This window comes from Mus pahari, chromosome 1, assembly GCF_900095145.1.
Source record: "Mus pahari chromosome 1, PAHARI_EIJ_v1.1, whole genome shotgun sequence".
NCBI classification, from domain to species: domain Eukaryota; kingdom Metazoa; phylum Chordata; class Mammalia; order Rodentia; family Muridae; genus Mus; species Mus pahari.
The window spans coordinates 886,334-906,949 of record NC_034590.1 but is presented as its reverse complement, the minus strand read 5'-3'; the positions used below and the strand labels follow the sequence as shown (position 1 = coordinate 906,949).

Genomic DNA, 20,616 nt, shown 5'->3' with positions numbered 1-20,616 from the left:
TAGACAGTGCTAGTAAAATGGCTATAAACATGTGAAAGAGTGGAACCAGGTCCCAAGCTTTTAATTTCCTGTGGATATATTAACAAATCCACCTCCCCAATGCAAAAACATTCATTGAATTTCATTCTGATGTTGACACAGCCTTATAAGCCAATTTAATCACAGAGATTTTTCTATAACCCACTGTCTTTCAGCTGCTGTTGGTCCTTTCTTGTTAGTGTTCATAAATGTTCTCCACTGCTGTAATGAATATCATCTCCACGAATTTATCATTATTTTAGCCACATAAGGCTGGTTTATCATAGCAGTAAGATTAATATTCCTTCAATATTAGAGACTCTCTAAAATAAGGTCATGAAATGGAAGATGGTTCTGTGGAAGGTATTGAAAGATGTCATCTGGAACTTCCACAACTGTGCTGTTTGTCCAAAACCAGGACACAATAGGGAAATAGGAATTGAGTTTCCAAATTTATAGGGGGGGGGGGAATCACTGATTATGTGCTGAAATTATGCTGATGGCCTTACCCTTAAAATGGCTGACTAACAAGCATGTGTGGGTAGATCAGTGGCCCTTAACAAAAAAAATTACAGGCACTTGAGAACTGATACAAGAATAGCTGTATGATCTACCAGCCCATGCAATTCTGACGAAGACCAGCTTCGGGAACGCCTTAAAGAGACAGACGGACTACCGCTCTGGTGGCAAGTAGCAAAGCTTTACTGATTTTTCCAGCTTATAAACATGGGGCATGACTTTGCAATTTTTGCTCAAAAATAACACCTTTACTCAGTTAGACTTAACACACAATATTATTATACTTTGATTCATTTTCTCATAATAAGAACTTCTTCAGAAGTAGGGACTGTTTATCAGCAGTCCCAAGGACATCCTCCTCTCAGGCAGATGTTAACTCTTAACTAGGAACAAGGAAAAACACTGACTCACAGAAAGTTATGTTAGGATATGTCTCCCTTCCAGGAGAGACGGCCCCTGAACTTTCCACTAGTTGATTGCTCTGACCCTTTCAGGCCAGAACCAAAGGGAAGTCATTGTTCATTCTCCTCACAATTCCTCTGTGTTTGTTATAAAAACAAAATGGTGAATGTAGTATGATTTATTTTGTATACCTGGGCCTTTAAGAAATTTCCAATGTTTAGCCAACTAACTGTTGGAATGCTTAGCTGTTAGAACTGCTTGACCTTTATTTCCATTGCCTCTCAGACATCCAGGAATAGCAGAGGACATAAAAAGCCAAATAGAGGCTGAAGGAGATTGAGTAGGGTCAGAGAGAGAGAAGAGTAGAAAGTGGGATAGAGAAGAGAAGAGATTGAGCAGAGTGAAAAGATGACATCATTGAGCCAGGAGAAGCTGAGCTGAGCCAGACAAGACATTGTTAGACTGGTAAGAGAAGAACCCACACAAAGTAGTGAAAAGAAAAAGAAATAAAAGGTACAACCCTGAGGCCAGCTCTCCTGGGTGCTGCAGTCAGTATGAGATAGAGATGCTCCTGTACACCCTTGAACATCAACATAGTCCCAGGCAGCAGGCCAGACCAGGGATGTCTGCACGGCCTTTGGTATTAATATGAGCCATGGACATTAACATAACTCCTGCTGCTTCGTGCCTATAAACCCAGAAATGGTATTCAAACATGTCCTCTGGTGGCAGGGCAGGCTACTCACATCAAGCCACTCCTCTCCACCCTCACATCTCCAGTTACACCTCTTCATATTGCTCAAACATTTCTAATTCTCCTTCTCTCCCATCTCTCCACCACATACTTGCACATCATAGTGGCTCCCTCTGCACGCCGGCCACATGGATGTCTTCTGTAAAGGAGTCTAACTGTTGTTTTGATTCAGAAACTGAAACTTTAACACCCCTAGGGCCTGATCAACCTGTCAGCTTAGTTTGGAAAGCATCAGAAGAGGCATATTTAGTCAAACCACTAATAAATGCCCACCAAGTAGTTTCAGGGGCCCAGTAATATTGTTGTTGTACAAATGAATTAACCCACAGGCAAAATAAGAGGTGCCAATATAAGGGAAAATGCTTAGATTAAATGTTCTGGATATTAGATAAGTTTCAGTCCCTTACAAGTCCTCTAATGTTAATTTGGGTTTCTCATACTCCCCTAGTGAGTTTTGTCAGTTAATAGGCTAACGGTGTGGTTAGTTCCTGATCCTATGTAGTATGGGGCCAGAGGTCTAAGCCAGAAATCCTGCCTGCTTTCTTGTGGGAAAACCATGCAAATGAAGGTTGCAGCCTACCATGACTGGGTAGTTCCTCTGAGCTCAGCACAAAATGGAGGACTCCCTTTATCAGCAGGGCTTCTCCTTCTCTGATCTTGTCTGGGGATCCCAACTCCCCATACCCTCTATCTGGAGAAGGCTGTGTAGTCCTTGGTAGACCTACATGTTCAACTCCCTCTTTCCTGATGGGAACTCATGCAGTAAATACCTGGGATGCCTGTAATGCCTTTCTGTAGGCTTAAATTTCTCTCAACCCTACTTTTAATAATGGTTCTTAAACGCTTTACCCTCCCTTCTAGCCCACCACCCACCAGCAGTGGAGAAGAAAGGTTATTAGGATATGGGGGAAGTAGACCTCTTTAGAAAATTTTCTTTGGAGCAAATCCAATCTGCTCTGTGAGGAAATCAGCAGTTCAGTTCACAGGTCAGCAGCGGCAGCTCAATCCACTCGAAAACACTCCACAAATACACCAGCAGTCCAGTTGGGTAGTGTTGAGATAGCAAACACAGTCAGCAGTGGTGACACGACCTAGCAGAGACAGCCAGGCTTCATCCAAATTGGCAGGAGTCAACAGGAGAGACCAGGATCACCAGGGCCACCAGGAGAGATTCTTTGCCATGCCTCTTCCAACAAAGTGAAAATTGGCGATGATGTGTGACCAAGAAGTGTTGCCAAGCTAGCTATGCTAGCAAGCCCCTGTCATTGTCTCTTGGGTCCTATTTATCCTCCCTCCAAACATCACTTGTCCTCCATGGGTCTTGCCTCAGCACGTGGGTCAGTCTTAGCAAAACTCCATGTGAGTCTGTATCGGCTGACGTCACTCTGCCAATCGACCTAAGCAAGGGAGCAACAAGAATCTGCAAAAACTCAAGTAGTTTTTCTTTTGTGGATTTCTCTCTCTGGAGTCATGACACATGGAGCTCAGCAGTGCATGTAAGGCAACCCCATACACGCATGTCGTTAGTGGAGAATCCTTTATCACTCATCTTTTCATGTGCTGGCTTTAGCAAAACATCCTTTCACCTGTGTCAGCTTCAGGAAAACACTCCTTCACATGTTTGCCCCAGCAAAACACAATCTGACACAACTTAAAGAAGCCTTATGTTTCTGCTTCATATCTCCTTTCTGTTTAAGAATTTTCCTAGAAAGAAAAAAAAAAGAATTTTCCTTTCCCCTAACATTAATAGTCAATAATAGAAACAATAGAAATAATTATAAGAACCATCACATTTTCAAAAAATGGTTTATACACAATATAGTCAAACAATAGTCTTAACAAAACAACCTTAAATTTCTATCAATATATAATAATTAAACAAAAAACCTTAAATTTCTATCAATATACAATTAAACAAAAAACCTTAAATATCAATATACAATACTTTAAAAATCCTTAAATATATAACAATATAGAATAATTAACAAAAACCCTTATTTGTATTTAGTTGTAATGAGAGTCCTAGAAAGGAAACATATAAATTGCCATTATTTGACAAAGTTCCAGATATGACAGAATGATATTTCCTTGGAATCACCAGGGCCCCAGATATGACAGAATGGTATTTCCTTGGAAAGACCAGGGACCCATCTAACACCTGCTCTGTAGCTGACTAGTTAGGGAGAAGTGGAGTGCATGCCTGTAGATAATTTTAGCACAGATCATTACATACCTGAGAAGAGAATATGCAAGACACAGACAACCGTAGTTTCGAATGTCAAGTTGATGTCCATTCACTAGTAATTGTGTATTAGAAGCTTGGAATATTCTATAAGATTTCTTTATAGTGTATAGAATAATGCCTTTATATTGTGTTAAGTTGGTTTATAATAAAGGATGGGCTCTCAGGAACTCTGTTTACAAGTTCCCTTGCCAGAGGCCCATAATTTGTCAGACCAAGGGCAAGTGTAAAGATAGCATCACATAAAATACATTCAACAAAGAATAGTCATTAACTTTTACAGATTTAAATTTGGGACTTTTAACTTAAGATTTGGAATCTTTACAGTTCAGGAAAATTTTAATTGATCTTAAGAAGACTTTCTCATTATGTAACAGGATATTTAGAAGTACCTGAGAAATAATGATAGAAACTTTATGCTTATTCAATGACCTCTGACCTTGTGGAAATACACACATGTCCATCTATTCCCACACTGCACACTTGTGACTACACAGCACCCTGTAATATACACAACCAATCTATGCTTCTGTGTAACACACAAGCGTATACAGTATCTTGTAAGGTGATACTTACTAAACCTTCTCTCCAGTTTATCTTTTTTTTGGTGAAAACACCTATCAGTGAATTTTCTACTATACAAATACCTTCACCATGGCAAACTAGGAACATAGAAGACTCTCCCAAAGATGTTGTTCACATGAAAGTACCAAATAGTAAATATATTCCAGAAAGGCACTATCAAATAGGATCTACATTTTCCAGCTGGCACCATAACAATATACTTTAAAATCCAGCAAAATATCAAATTCAAATGATTACAAAAAGATAAATGGAGAAAAATCCATGTAAACTTATGATCTTGAAAAATAGTTTTCTCTTTTCACATTAAAGATATTATCATCGGGGCTGGAGAGGTCCCTCAGCAGTTAAGAGCATTTGTGTCTTGCAGAGGATTTACATGTAGGCTCTATCATCCAGAGTGGCTTACAAACTATCTTAACTCCAGTTCTAGGAGGATCTGGCTCCCTCTTCTGCCCCCCTCAGGCACCACGCACACAAAGTGCACTTACATACATTTAAAAAAAAATCTTAAAACATGAAACTATTTCCTTTTAATCTTCATTTACTTCTTATGGTGTCTTTATATTGGTTCAGGATTTGCTATGTTTCCTGTGAAGCTTCTCCAATTGAATGCTTCACTTTTTTCAACTTTGTTGAAAATTGCTCATGTGCTAGCAACAGTGTATTCACTTGGAGCTCAAGTGCCAAGGAAAACAGGGTTCCAGTCAAAACAGTCTTGGCTTCCTGCTTACACTGAATGTACCAATTTTGTACTGAGTACAGTATCAGGCACATCACACGTTTTGAATTATGTTAACATTATTTTAATATTCATTCATAAATTGATCTGAATTATTTATATTTGACCCAGGATTAAAGTATCTCTACTCACAAGTTACTTATCCACAACAAACTTGACCTTTTAGTGGAGCATTGGCACCTACCACCTTACCCAAATGACAAATTTCAACAACAATGTGACAGCTGATACATAAATGCTTCTGGACACAGAACTACTTGACATAAAATATACATGCATTCTTACCCAAAACGTCTTGTCTGAACCTAATTTCCTTTGGATAGAAGATACAATGGCTAAAGTCTGGAAATGTAGCACATTGCTATGATGTAGAAGGCCCTGGGTTCAATCAATACTGAAAATTTAATACAGAACAGAGCAAGGCCAATTCTCTATCTATATAGGGTTCTCCTTGGGATATATACATTTGTAAAAAGAACAGTTTGGAGGACAATGACAAATTTGTGAACACTGTAAAATCCTGGGTTATTTCCTTAAGAATAATTATGGTTCTTTGGTATGGATGGCATTCCATCTTGACTGATACATGTATTAAGGTATACAATGTTATGTCTAAAACATTTTTTTGTAAAGGGTCTCTACAGTCAAACCTGAACTTGAAGACACTAAGTAGCTAGGTTTGCCTTCAACTCTTGATCCTCCAGCCTCCTCTTCCCAATTCCTGTGAATTAGGAATGTACTACCATATCCAAAACTAAGACGGATTCTTAGTGGTACAGCCCTATATACCCATATAGGTACAAATAGGATCAACATAAATTGTTAACAGTCGTGAGCCTGGGTGAGGATATAGAAGTGTGTTGCTGACTATTCCAACATTTCTCTATGCGTAAACATTTCACACATTTATTTTTATAAGTGATTCCAATTTGGCTATTTTTGATATGTTTCAGGAAACCCAGAAGAGAATACCACTCAGACACAGTTTATAATCAACATAAAATCCTTATTCCAGTTGGCTGGGACTACCCTCAGGTATTCAGGACCTAAGGGTAGCACAAATGTTTTGAGCAAGAGGCTATTAAAATAAAAAATTACATTCTTTTATCTTGCTCAGTAGTTACAGGGGGAACTTTTGCCCAAAGCAGTTTAACTGAAACCAAGATAAGCAGTTAGGGGAGGGGGATGGTTGCACACAAAGGCAATTTAACAGGAACTGAGTCAGATTATCACAGGCATCACTTGATTTCACATTACTAGAATAGAGTTAGGTAGTATTCCAGAAGATTCTAAGAAAGTCAAATTCTAGTCAAACCTAAAATGACCTCAGCAAAAGCAGAAGATGGAGAAACCTCTGCACTGATCTGCCTCGTCACAAAGGTGTCATTTATCTTAATGTCTGAACACAGTATAAATTCAGGGTTTTACCTTTTCAAATTTTTATGGCTTTAACCGTTTTAGAAAGTACTTAGTCATCTATGGCTGATATTTTCTTCATTTACACTCCAAATGCTATCCCAAAAGTCCCCTTTACCCCGCCCTGCTCCTAAACCCACCAACTCCCACTTCCTGGCCCTGGCATTCCCCTGTACTGGGGCATATAATCTTCACACTATGGCTGTATTTTTAATATTTCCACCCATAAACTTAAAAATGGATTCTCAATGAAAATCCACTCATTTTTATCTCATTCGTTGATAGTATCCAGAATGAAGTTATGTAAAATTTAATAGTGGATGAATGCATGAGGCTTTTCCAAAATATCTGCGATCTGCAATACAGTGTGCCACTCAGATAAGTTATAGTAATGCTAGGAAAAGTGAAATCAATGTAAAAGTTATTTTAAAGAACACAGGAATCAACCAAATACTCTCTGAAATGTTTTATTATCTAATATAACCCTGTTCCACACCTTTGGTTGGTATTGTGCTGGCTATCAACAAATTAGTCAAAAAGAAAGGAAAAAAATAGGAGCTATGGGTTGATAATTGGGAGACAAGGAAGGCACTTTTGGTAAACCTAATTCTAATAATTGCTCTAAGTTGACTGTCATGGCTAAGTAGTGTTTGGTGAATTATGTTTATAGAATTAACAAGATGAGAATATATCAAGAACATGATGGCCACCTTATTATTTCTCTCATTTGAAGACTTTGTCAACAGGGCACCTCCTCTGAACAACAAGCTTCCCACATTCTCATTCTCTTTTGGTTTCTTGACACCAAGTGTTTATGAATACTCTTGTTGACCAAATCATAGGGAAGATTAAGGTTCTTCTCATTTTCATTTCAATTAAAGTCTTGCCAATGAGTTCTCTAATATTTAGTAATATTTCCAGACAAACACTTACCTAACTTCCTTATATGTATAGTACTCCTGATGATCATGGACTTTCAGGTGTTCTGTAACCTCACCATTTACAATAAAGGCTTTCCCATATATCCACATTCATAGGGTTCCAGATCTTTGTGAACTCTCTGAAAAGGTGTAAGAGCTTGGCTTATTCTAAAAGTGTTTTCACGTTCATTGCATTCATAGTGTTTCACACCAGCATAAATTCCTTTAGGTTGAAGAAGGCCTGAGCTCCAATCAAAGGTCTTTCCACATTCTTTATATGATAGAGCTTCATACCAATATGAATTCTGTAAACTTAAATTTTTCTTTTCTTTTTTTAAAGATTTATTTATTTATGTATTTATTTTTTATATGTGTGAGTACACTATAGCTGTTCAGATGGTTGTGGGCCTTCATGTGATTGTTGGGAATTGATTTTAGGACCTCTGCTCACTCGGGTCAACCCCACTATTTGACTCCACTTGCTCAGTCCCTGCTTACTCTGGCCTAAAGATTTATTTATTATTATACATAAGTACACTGTGGCTGTCTTCTGATACACCAGAAGGGGGCATCAGATCTCAGTATGGTGGTTGTGAACCACCATGTGGTTGCTGGGATTTGAACTCAGGACCTTTGAAAGAGCAGTCAGTGTTCTTACCCTCTGAGCCATCTTGCCAGTCTCAGCTTAGAATTTTCAAAACCTATTTTAATAAGGGTTTTTAAACACTTTAACCTCCCTTCTAGTTCACCAGCCACCAGAGGTAGTGAGAAAGAAAGGTTAGTAGGGCAAGCCAGATATGGACCTGTTTAGAAATAATTCTTTGAGTCATTACAATTTTCATTGTCAGGATATCAGCAGTTCAATTCACATGAATCAGCAGCAGTAGCTCAATCTACTTGAATGGCAGTTCCACCCAGAAGAAACCAAAAGGCTCTGCTAATTGGCCCAAGTCCTCAGAAGTGACAAGAAGCCATTAGAATACAAGTTCTTTGGTGCATTTCTCTCTACAAAGTCACAATAAGCAATGATAATCAAAGAAGGCAAGGTGAACCAATGTCACAGCATCATCAAAGAAGACCAGTGTCAGCAAAGCCCAACAAAGACCAGCAAAGAGTAGCAAGGCAAACCAATGCCAGAGTGTCATTCACTCTCTGTTGAGTTATACTTATACTTTCCCAAACATCACATTTCCTCTCCAGCAAAACACTACATGCCCTTTTGCCAGGAAGCTTCCAGAAACACACCTTGTGTCTGTTCTCGCATAACATCCTTTCATAAGACAGTTTTCAGAATGATATCAAATGACACAACTGAGTCCCCCCGCCCCAAAACCGAGAAATTTCCACTTCAGAATTCTCCAGTGTGCACTGAAGGCTGAACCAAATCTAAACATTTTCTTACATTTCTTACATTCACAGTTTCTCACCAGTATGAATTCCCCAATATGCAGCTAGCTTAGCAATATTGTTAAAGGCTTTTCCACATCTTACATCATAAGGCTTCTTACTAATATGAATTTTAGTATGTCAAACCAAGCTTGACTAAAGGCCTTCACAAGTCTCAACATTTGTAAGGCTCCTCGCCAGCATGAATTCTTCGGTGTACTTTAAGGTCTCCACCACGGTTCTTTATATTCAGAAGGATTCTTGCCAGTGTGAGTTCTAACATGTCCAAGAAACTGGTAGTAATGTTGAAAGGCTTCCCCACATTTGTTACATTGAAATGGTTTCTCACCAGTGTGGATTCTCTGATGAATCCCAAGGCCTGTACCATGGACAAAGCCCTTTCCACATTCCTTGCACTGATAGGGTTTCACATTGGTATGAATTCTCTGATGTTGATTGAGTTGGGACTTAAGTCAGAAACTGGACCCACACTGCTCACATTCAAATGATTTCTCTCCAGTATGAATGCTCTGGTGCCGAGTGAGCTGAGCCAGAACAGTGAAGCCCTTTCCACAGTCCTTACACTCAAAGGGTCTCTCTCCAGAATGAATTTTTTGATGTTGCTTGAGGTTTGAGTGATGATTAAAAGCTTTTCCACACTCATTACATTCATATGGTTTCACACCAGCATGGATAATCCTATGTTCAACAAGGCTGGAGACATGCTTGAAGGACTTCCCACATTCTTCACAAGCAAATGGTTTTTGATTTGTATGAACAGTTTTATGGTAATTAAGCTGGCTGGGAAGATGAAAAGCCTTTCCACATTCTTTGCACTCAAAAGGTCTCTCACCGCTTTGAGATTTCTGATGTTGCATGAGATGTATATTAAGTCTAAAGACCTTTCCATAGTCCTTACAGTTGAAGTGCTTCTTTTCACTGTGAATACTCTGACGTTCAGTAAAACTTGATTTTCGGCGAAATAAGTTCCCACATCCCTTGCACTGATAGGGTTTCACATTAGTATGGGTTTTCTGATGTTCATAAAGCTGGTCCTTATGTCTAAAGGCTGACCCGCACAACTTACATTCAAAAGGTCTCTCATCAGTGTGAGTTTTCTGATGCTCGGAAAGGTATACCTGCAGCCTAAAAACCTTCCCACATACATTACACTCAAAGGGTTTCTCATTGGTATGAATACTCTGGTGCCGCAAGAGGAATGAGCCACAGCTGAATATCTTCCCACAATGCTTACATTCAAATGATTTGTTTTCAGTGTGAATGCTCTGGTGCCTAGTGAGCTGTGCCAGAACAGTGAAGGTCTTCCCACAGTCCTTACACTGAAAGGGTCTCTCACCAGAATGAATTTTCTGATGTTGCATAAGGTATGAACGACGTTTAAAGGCTTTCCCACACTCACTACACTCACATGGTTTCACATCAGCATGGATAATCCTGTGTTCAACAAGGTGGGAGACATGCTTGAAAGACTTCCCACATACTTCACATTCAAAAGGTTTTTCACCTGTGTGAATGACTTTATGATATTTAAGCAGGTCAGGAAGATAAAAAGCCTTTCCACATTCATTACACTCAAAAGGTTTCTCACCGCTGTGAGATTTCTGATGTCTTGTGAGCTGTTGGGGGAGTCTGAAGGCCTTCCCACACTCCTTACACTCATAGGGCTTCTCTCCGGTGTGAACACTCTGATGCTGAGTGAGAGTTGACCTACAACGGAAGCACTTCCCACACTCTTTACACTCATATGCCTTTTCTGTAATGTGAGCAAGAGTCTGGCTGGTATAAGTTGGCATTTCTTCCTTGTTAGTAATCTTTTGATTATCATGGCCTTCTTGAGAACTCTGTAGTCCCTTGGATGTATTATAGTTGGGGCCACTAGTAAAACTGCAAACCTTGAGATAAAAAGTTTTACTGAATTGCTTTATTCTCGGCTTGAATAAATTTATATCATAGGTTTGATTTTCTGGAGACATATTTTCAGCTTCATAACATAACTCCAAATCTGAAAGGAAAAGAGGAAGCAAGAATATTTTACCTTCCTGTTACATGCACATACACGTGCACATACACAATTTTCTTATAACATAAAGTCCATTAAATAAATGGCCAGACTATAAGGTATTTTCTGAGAAACTAAACAGGAGCAAGGAGAGCAACAATAGCAAAAAATTATGTAAAGAAATACTCTTTATAGTACAATAGGTTGGAAGTGGAAGACATGTCTGCTTAATGAAATTACATCTAAATATACTGAAATAATCTTAAATGCTTCTTTGCATTCTACAGGAAATACATACCCTTTGGTAAAGGTGTTTAAACCAAATCATGAATAAAATTCTATACCAAACAAATATGTAATATGTTTCACCCCTTAAGAAAACAGGTTTGGATTTGGAATTCTGAAAACAAAAACAAAAGCAGGATAAAATCTGTGGTGGTGGAAGTATACAATTGTAATCCCAGCAACCAGGAGCCTGAGATACAGGATCCTGGGTTCTAGGGTAGCTTGGACTACGTAGTGAGACTCTGTCTGAGAAAAACAAAAACAAGCTAAAAAGAAAACAGAAAGGGAAAGATAAATCATTAGAATTTTGAAGACTAAATATATCCATCCAGAGATCTTTACAGATCTTTACCTACCCCTCCTCTCCTCCAGATCCAATTCCCTAGGCTCATCCCAAGCCCTGTAGCAAATCACCTAGTGTGGCCCTATGTGCAGTAGATCACACAGATCCACACCTCCAAGCTTGCTTCTCCCAATTCACTGCTTTATCCCAGCCTCCTACTCCAACAGGCATTCTTTGGCAACCCAAAGACTCAACACTAACTGTACCTCTCCCTCCATTCCTCCAAATCCAATCCCTAGTCACATCTCAGCTCTGCAGCAGACCATGTAGGGTAGCCTCTCCTCACTCTGCCCCCATCCCCAGGGGTCTAAGCAGATCCTATTTAAGTCCTTGCTTTCCTCCCTACTAGTGACCCTGTCTGTACTCTACCCCTAGCCCATCCTCACTGCTAAGTGTCAGCTGTCAATATCCAGAAACACATTTTACCTGGAACTCCCAGTAGCCACACCTATCAGGATCCCACAAGAATTTCCTATCACGCAACACCTAATAACCACACTCTCCTAACAGAGAGTGCAACAGAAACCAAGGAACAAAATTCACTCCCAACAAAGATAAGAGCAAATGCCAGCACCTAGAATTACAACCTTCCCAACGCCAGATGCCTAGAAGTCAGCATAAAAACATAAGACCAGTGTGTTTAACTAGAGCACGGCAACCCTCCCACAGCAGCCTTGAGTACTGCAACATAGCTGAAGCACAATACAAGGACATTGCAATAGCGTTTGTGAATATGACAGAGACCATTAAAGAAGAAATGAAGACATCCCATAGAGAACGAAAACACAAGCAAACAGTGGAAAGAAATGCATAAACAGTTCAAGACCTGAAAGCAGGAATAGAATCAATACAGAAAACCAAAACTATGGGAAATCTACAAATGTTTAGAAACTTGAACAGGAAAGAATACGCAAGATAAAAGACAGAATCCCAAGCATTTAACCCAATAGAAAAATTGATATCTCTGTGAAGACAATCGTAAAACTAACAAAATTCCTGCACAAAGGGCTGGAGAGATGGCTCAGTGGTTAACATCACTGACTGCTCTTCTAGAGGTCCTGAGTTCAATTCCCAGCAACCACATGGTGGCTCACAACCATCTGCAATGGGATCTGACACCCTTTTCTGGTGTGTCTGAAGACAGCTACAAAGTACTCATATACATAAAATAAATACATAAGTAATTCTTTTAAAAAACATGCAAGAAATATGGGACACCATGAAAAGAGCAAACCTAGGACTAAGAATAGAGGAAGAAGAAACACAATCCCAGGTCAAAGGCACAGGACATATTTTCAACAAAATCCTAGAAGAAAATTTCCCTAATCTAAAGACTGACATGCCTACCAAGGTTCAGGCCACATCTAGAAGGAGAGATTATACCAGAAAAGAAAACCTTCTCAGCACATAATGATTACAACACTAAATGTACAGGGCAAAGAAAGAATATTAAAGGTTGTAAGAAAAACAGACTGAGTAATATATAAATGATGACTTCTCAATGAAGACTTTAAAAGCCAGAAGTGACTTGAGAGATGTTCTACAGACTCTAAGAACAACTGATAAGAACCACCTAGACTATTAGACTCAACAAAAATTTCAATCACCATAGATGGAGAAAATAAGACATTCCACAATAAAACAAAATTTAAGAAATATCTATCTACAAATCCAGGCCTACAGAAGGCACTAGAAGGAAAACTCTAACCTAAAGGGTTAACTATACCTAAGAAAACACAAGGAATAAGTAGATCAAGAGCAGCAAATGAAAAGAAGAGAAACACACACACCACAACAAAAGAAAAAGAACCAAAACACTGATCATTGATATCTCTCAATAGTAACAGTCCCAATTCCCCAATAAAAAGACCCAGTCAGGATCCATCCTTTTGCTGCATCGAAGAAACATGCCTTAGCAACAAAGACATCATCTCACAGTAATAGGCTGGAAAAGGGTTTTCCAGGCAAACAAACCCAAAAAACAAGCTGGAGTAGACATTTTAACATCTGACAAAATAGACTTCAAACCAAACAGACAAGTTAGAGATTGATTTTACATGCTTATCAAAGAAAAAATATCTAGCAACTTCTATGCATAAAACACATTCATAAAAGAAGTAATACTATAGTTTAAATCACATATTGAGATTCACACACTAATACTGGGAGACTGAAATACTCAGCTCTCACCAATAGATAGATCATCCAGACAAAAACTAAATAGAGAAATGCTAGAGCTAACTTGATGTTGTTATAAGTAAAATGGATCCAACACATACCTACAAAACATTTCATCCAAACATCAAAGGTTTTACTTCTTCTAAGTACCTCATTGAACTTTCTCAAAAATTGACCATATACTTGGACACAAATCAAGTATCAAAAGATAAAAGAAAATCCAAATAACACCGGTAACTTATGCAGCCAGCATGGGTTAAAGCTGGATATTAATAACAACAGAAACTTCAGGTAGCTTACAAACCCATGGGCACTGAACAACACTGGGTCAAGTTGAATGAAAACTGGGTCAAGACAGAATTATAAAAGAAATTAAGGACTTCCTAGAGTCAAATGAAAGTGAAGACACCATCCAACCAAACTTAGGGATATGATGAAGGCATTCTAAGAGACCAGTTCATAGTACTATGTACCTACATTAAAAAAATTAGAGAGGTCTTACTCTAGCAACTGAACACCACACCTAAAAGCTCCGGAATAGAAAGATGAAATTACACCCAAAAGGGGTAGAAGGCAAGAAATAATTAAAGTCAAGGCTAACTTCTGTAAAATAGAAACAACAACAGTAACAACAACGGTAACAACAAAATGTAAAGAATCAATGAAAGAAAGAGTTGGTTCTTTGAGAAAAATCAGTAAGACTGACAAACCCTTAGTCAAATTACCTAAAATGTGGAGAGAGAAGATCCAAGTGAAGAAAATTAAAGATGAAAGGAGGACATAAAGACAGATAAGGGAATTCAGAGAACCATAAAAACATACTTTAAAAGTTTGCGCTCTGCTGGGCATGGTGGCACACGCCTTTAATCCCAGCACTTGGGAGGCAGAAGCAGGCAGATTTCTGAGTTCGAGGCCAGCCTGGTCTACAAAGTGACAGGACAGCCAGGGCTATACAGAGAAACCCTGACTAAAAAAAAAAAAAAATAAAAGCTTGCGCTCCACCAAATTGGGAAGTCTAAAAATAACTGGTGATTTTTTTTGATACATAAAATTTACCAAAGTAAATAAAGATCAGTTAAACAATTTAAACACACCTATAACTCTTAGTGAAATGGAATCAATAACTAAGTCTCCAAACCATAAAAACTCAGGGCTAGATGGTTTTGGTGTAGAATTCTACCATACTTGTAAAGAAGAGTTCATGCCAAAACACATGCAAAAATTGAGAGACCTTGGAACACTCGGCTCTTGAAGGTAAGTTTTATCAAACCCTCCCCTAAAGGTTCACAAAATCCTATGGAAGAGGAGATAAACAGAGACAATGTTAAATGCTGGGCGTTGGTAGACCAATCCTTTAATACCAGTGTTAAGGAGGCAGAGCCAGGCAGATCTTTTGAGTTTCAGGACAGCCTGGGTTACACAGAGAAACCCTTTCTTGAAAAACAAACAAACAATAAGAACAACAAAAAAAATGAAATAAAGGAAAAAAGAAAATGTGTAAAAGTCAGAGGGATGGAAGACATCAAGAAAAGAAGAACCTCTGAATCCACACAATAAAACCTCATATGATGTGACAGAGACCGGGGCAGTGTGCACAGGGCCTGCACTGCCCAATCCTCACTCAGTCCTTCATGCATGAACTATGGCTTCCAGGTTAGCGTTTTTATGGAATTCATGAGTGTGTAAACAAGTGGGTCTCTCTTTCTTGTGCCTTCTCTTGGGCTTTTTCCTTCTGTTTTGTTGGTTGGTTTTTTTTGTCCCATTCCAATGTGTCAGATTATATTATATTTATTATATTATATTATGTTATGTTATATTATATTATATTATATTATATTATATTATATTATATGTTATCATTATCCCTTATAAAGCCTGTTTATTTTCTAAGGAGAGAGAAAAACTGAGTAGATCCAGATGGGAGAGGTGGGGATAAAGTGGGAGAGCAGGGGAGGAGGGGAAGCCACAATCAGCATATATTATGTGAGAAACTTTTTTAGAAAAGGGGAGGAGAAAAAGAAGACTAAGGAAACCAAATAATAAATACATTCATGAAATGTGACACTGAGGTGTCCACAAAACTAAAGTTAAACCAAATTAAATCTAGGAAAATACATAAATAAGAGTGTATGGGTAGTACTACTAACACGGTGATTTTCTTAGTATGATAGTTAAGATTGTTCACATTAACTAGAATTGATGGGGAGTTGTTTGTGGATAATATCCTAAAAAAGGATACATGAAACACTTAGTATCAACTGTCGTATTAGCAGCCTACCATCAAAGAGTTCAACAAAAAGTGTTTAAACATGTAGTGGTAGACATAAATACAGCATAGAAGACAAAATGTTCTCAATTAGTAACAACTTTTTTTTGTATGTGCTGTTTTATTTTGAAAGGTTTTGCTGTTGCAGTTTTTGTTTGGTTTTTTAAATTTTTGGTTATTTTTTTTTTTATTTTTGGCCAGGTTAGGAGTCAGCCTGAGATGGCCACTAGTATGACATCAGGCAGGCAGAGGGAAGCAGACCAGTCCCAAAATGACCTGACTGGTGCCATAATTCATGGATGGGACATAGCACTCCTGAGACCATTCCTGACAGGAACCAGACATTCAGAGACCCCAGATGTCTCTAAGAGAAGTAAGTAAGTGATGGAGAAATGGAAGAGAAACAGAAGGATGTGGGCACAGTAAACAGAGGCAGTTCTGGAGACTTGAGGGTATTTAGGAACAGCCAGATTGACAGGCTGGAGATGCTACCTGGAACCATGGTAGGGTCCTTGGTCTGTGCTGCCATAGGGGCCACATCTGAGTCTTTGGCCCTGAAACATCAGGGGTCTCTTACCACCAAAGGTCAGGCAATCATTCTTGGTCTGGGCTGCCACCAGGGGCATGTTGATGTTTGAGGGCTTTGCAGAACTGGCCCCACCCCTTACTTGGGCATCAGAAGAGTTAGCCCTGGAGGTATGGGAACAAGAGAGCTGACTCTGCCCCTAGGCAGCCACAGTACTCAGGAAAATGGGCACTGCATATTGCAGGTGCAGTGGGTGAGATGACCCTAACACTTGTTTCCCATGTGGTGGCATTAAAAAGGGATGGCTACCCTCCTCTCCCCTCACCACCTGTGGCAGGTAGGAGACCTGGCCCTGAAATCAGGAGAGCAGGAGAGTTGTCCCTGCCCCTCACAGGCTGCAGCACCTGAGGCCCTGCACTTCACCTGGGCAGCATAGTAGAGCTGACCCAGGAGGCAAGGCAGGGGTGTGAGTGTGGGAGAGCTGGCCCCACCACTTTTCTGCCATGCAGTGACGGGGGAAGGGAAAGACGATCCTACCTATCCCTTGCCACCTATAGCAGACTGGAGAGCTGGCATTGTCCTGAGATCATCAGAGTGGGAGAACTGGCCCTGCCCCTCACCTGGTGCAGCACTTGGAAGAGCGGACCTTGAACCTCACCTGGGCAGCACAGTCAAGCTGACCCTGAGGATGGGGGTGCAGGTAAGCTGGCCCCGAGGGCATGAGCATGGGTGAGCTAGCCCAGCGACTTGTCGCTGGACTGCAGTGTGAGGGGGTGGGGAGGGGAGAGAGACAGACACAGACACAGACAGACACGGACACAGACAGATGCCCCGCCCCCCATTGCTCCATATCTATGGCGGGTGAGAGAGCTGACTCCAGAGTCATGAAAGTAGGAGAGATGGCCCTATCCCTAACCAGCTCTAATACTCAGGACAGCAGCCGTGCACCTCACCTGGACAGCAGGGTAGAGCTGTACCTGCTTGTAGGGGTTGCTGGTAAGCTGGCCCCGACAGTGTGACAGCAGGAGAGCCCATACCTCTCAAGTCCAGATCCAGGAACACAACATCTATCCCATTGATGAAATGCTGGAGTGCACGAAGGGGCCAGTCCTACAGATCCAAAACTACAGGATCTCCATGACACAGGGCAACTATAGGATATCCAAGAGGAGCCTTATTGAGGTCTCAGTATTGATAGAGTAGCAGAAGCCAGAAGCCTCATTCCGGGCCAACAAGTCATTGCAATGAACATTTGCAAGCAAACAAGTGTGGACAAAAGTGTGTACAATAGGACACTCTGTGACACACCACAGCTTTCACAATGAAGTTTTTTTCCTCTGTTGTTGGGAAGAGTTGCAAGGGTGGAGAGCAGGTATAAGGAGGGGAGGGGATGAGTTGGACTGGGGTGTATGATGTGATATTCACCAAAGACGCCCAACAATTGCTTAAAAGTCTAAATCACACATCACATCCCACACATCAACACTCCTTTCTCACCAATGAACAGGTCATCCAAACAGAAACTAAACAGGAATAATGGAGCTAACAGGAATTATGAATCAAATTGACCTAACAGATATGTACAGAACATTTCACTCAAACACAAAAGAATATACCTTCTTCTCAGCACCTCACGAAACCTCCAAAATTGATCATGTACCTGGCCACAAAACAGGTCTCAACAGATACAAGGAAAATGAAAAAACCTCCTGTATCTTACCACTGTGGATTAAAGCTGGACTTCAATAATAATGGAAACAATAGAAAGTCTACAAACCCATGGAAGCTAAACAACACTACTGAACAATCACTGGGTGAAGGAGGAATTAAAGAAAGAAATTAAAGACTTTCTAGAATTCAATGAAAACGAAGGAACAATATACCCAAACTTATGGGACACAATGAAAACAGTGCTAAAGAAATTGAAGAGGTCTTTTACTATGACTTAAGAGTATACCTGGGTTGTAGTTAATTCCCAATGTGGTCAAATTGACAACAGAGGAGCCATCACTGCTCCNTGCCAAGCTGGGTAGAAGATGGTGCTGTGTGCACTCAGATGCTCGCCTGGCTTGTCCATCTGAAGTTTGTGAGTCAGGGTCTCTCATTTGCCTGGAGCTGCACAGGTAAACGAGGCTGACTTGCCAGCAAGCCCAAGGGATCTGCCTCTGNCACTCCCCAGTGCCGCAGGGAGGATCCACCATCACACCATGACTATAGTGACCATGAAGGCACAGAATTCAAACATTTGGTACCCTCCCTGTATTACAGCTTTCACTGGTGCTGAAACTGTCTTGACTTTGAAAGCTCTGCCAGAGGCCCTGGGTTAGAGACCCAGCAGCCCCTATCACTCCAGCCCCAGGGAGCTGACCCTCCCTAGGGCCTCTTAGGATACCTGCACATGTGTGTACACACACACACAACCAATAATGAAACCCTTCTAAAGGTTACAGAGAGACAGCACCTGCTCCAGTAGGAGAGAAGAAAATAAGAACAACTTAAAGTGATTCGTGAAACAGAAGCCCCTGTGACAGCCTCTGCTGTCACCCTGACTTCCTTCCCAGGGCTCAGGCTTGTTTCCCACAGGCCCTGGGGCTTTGAAGGAAGTTTGCCACATCCAGTGCCAGCTCTGTGGAGCCTCTGACCACATCTGTGTCCGGCAGGGCTGCAGGCTCACCTCACTCTTACTCACCTGGGCTCGGCCAGTCTGTTCCTTCCTTCACAGCCGTCCAGGGCTCTTTCTCCTGCTCTAGTAAGATGATCAGAGCTGGCTTGGAAATGCAACTTCCCACTTAAAAGAAAGAAAGAGATGGCTCATTGTGTAGACACTTCTTTGTTTGTTTGTTTATTAAGACTCAATCTAGTAACCCCAGGATGCCCTAGAACATAGTAAGTAGGCCAGGCTGCCTGCCTCTGCCTCCCAAGTGCTGGGACTGAAGGCGTGGGCCACCATGTCCTCACTGTGTAGAGTTTCAAAATACAGTCTTATCTAGTATAAAGGTCTACAGCTTGGCATGGTGGATCACGCTTGTGAGTCCAGCAGGTGTGGGCCTGAGCCAGGCTATGCTGTCTGAGCTGCAGGGCAAGACCCTTGTCTCTATAAAACAGATTTAAAAAAATTGTAAAAGCCAAAAATACTGCTGAAGAAAGACATTAGAGAAGGAGGAAAAAGAAACCTGGGTAAGGAACCAGCTGCTTCAGATCAGGGTTTTAATCTCTTTTAAATGCAGACAGGGCTTGCCACTTCAGAGGAAGGCAGAACTGAGTGGTGAGAACATGAACCTTAAGCTACACTGCCTAGTGTAGACCCCATCTCTGCAGTTCACTAATAATGCCATTTGTTTAGGCGAGTCCCATAAGATTTCTCCGTTCAGCTTTTCCATCTAAAGATTTGGCACAGTGGCACACACTTGAAGTCACTTCTCTCTTTCTTTTTTAACATTTGAAATATATGATTTAATATACAAATAGTTAAACATCATTTACATAGAAATGCACAAGTTTTATTGTAGAAAATGTTATTTTCTGAGCTAAACATTTTATAATAAAGTACAGAGTATACTTTTATTTGGTTGGGATATCAGAATAACTGAGCCTAAACCTTGCCTGCACCTCTGTGTCATTTTGAGATGAAATTTGTATTGTATTTGGAAAACAAAAAGTATGCTGCTTTTATAAACTATACATTGATTCAAATAATGGCAAAGAATGGATAAATTTCACTTGGAAATATAATATTTAGTGTCTCATTCCTTGATAGGTTTTATCTTTGTTGAACTAGAAATGAGAGAGAGAGAGAGAGAGAGAGAGAGAGAGAGAGAGAGAGAGAGAGAGAGAGAGAGAGAGAGAATCCAGAGAGTTAATTCCGGTTTCCATGCATGTAGAAACTAGAGGACAACTTTTGGAAATCATTTTTCTTTTTCCACCAGGGATCAAGCTCAATTTGTCAGCATTGCTGCCAACCATCTGTAACCACTGAGACATCGTAAAGGAAAGGAAACTTTTTTTATTAGATATTTT

At 40.2% G+C, this 20,616-nt stretch overlaps 1 protein-coding gene across 1 annotated transcript in view; it reads right to left on the bottom strand.

The window, feature by feature from the left end:
- Window positions 1-9,431: 9,431 nt before the first annotated feature.
- Window positions 9,432-20,616, bottom strand: part of LOC110318939 (zinc finger protein 60-like) — a 246,128-nt gene continuing 234,943 nt past the window's right edge. The window contains exons 4-5 of the mRNA XM_021194289.2: window positions 19,289-19,387; window positions 9,432-11,004 (exon numbers count right to left, since the gene is read on the bottom strand). Of these exons, the coding sequence (XP_021049948.1) occupies window positions 9,455-11,004; window positions 19,289-19,387 (1,649 nt within the window). The 3' untranslated portion in view covers window positions 9,432-9,454. The remainder of the gene's footprint in view (window positions 11,005-19,288; window positions 19,388-20,616) is intronic.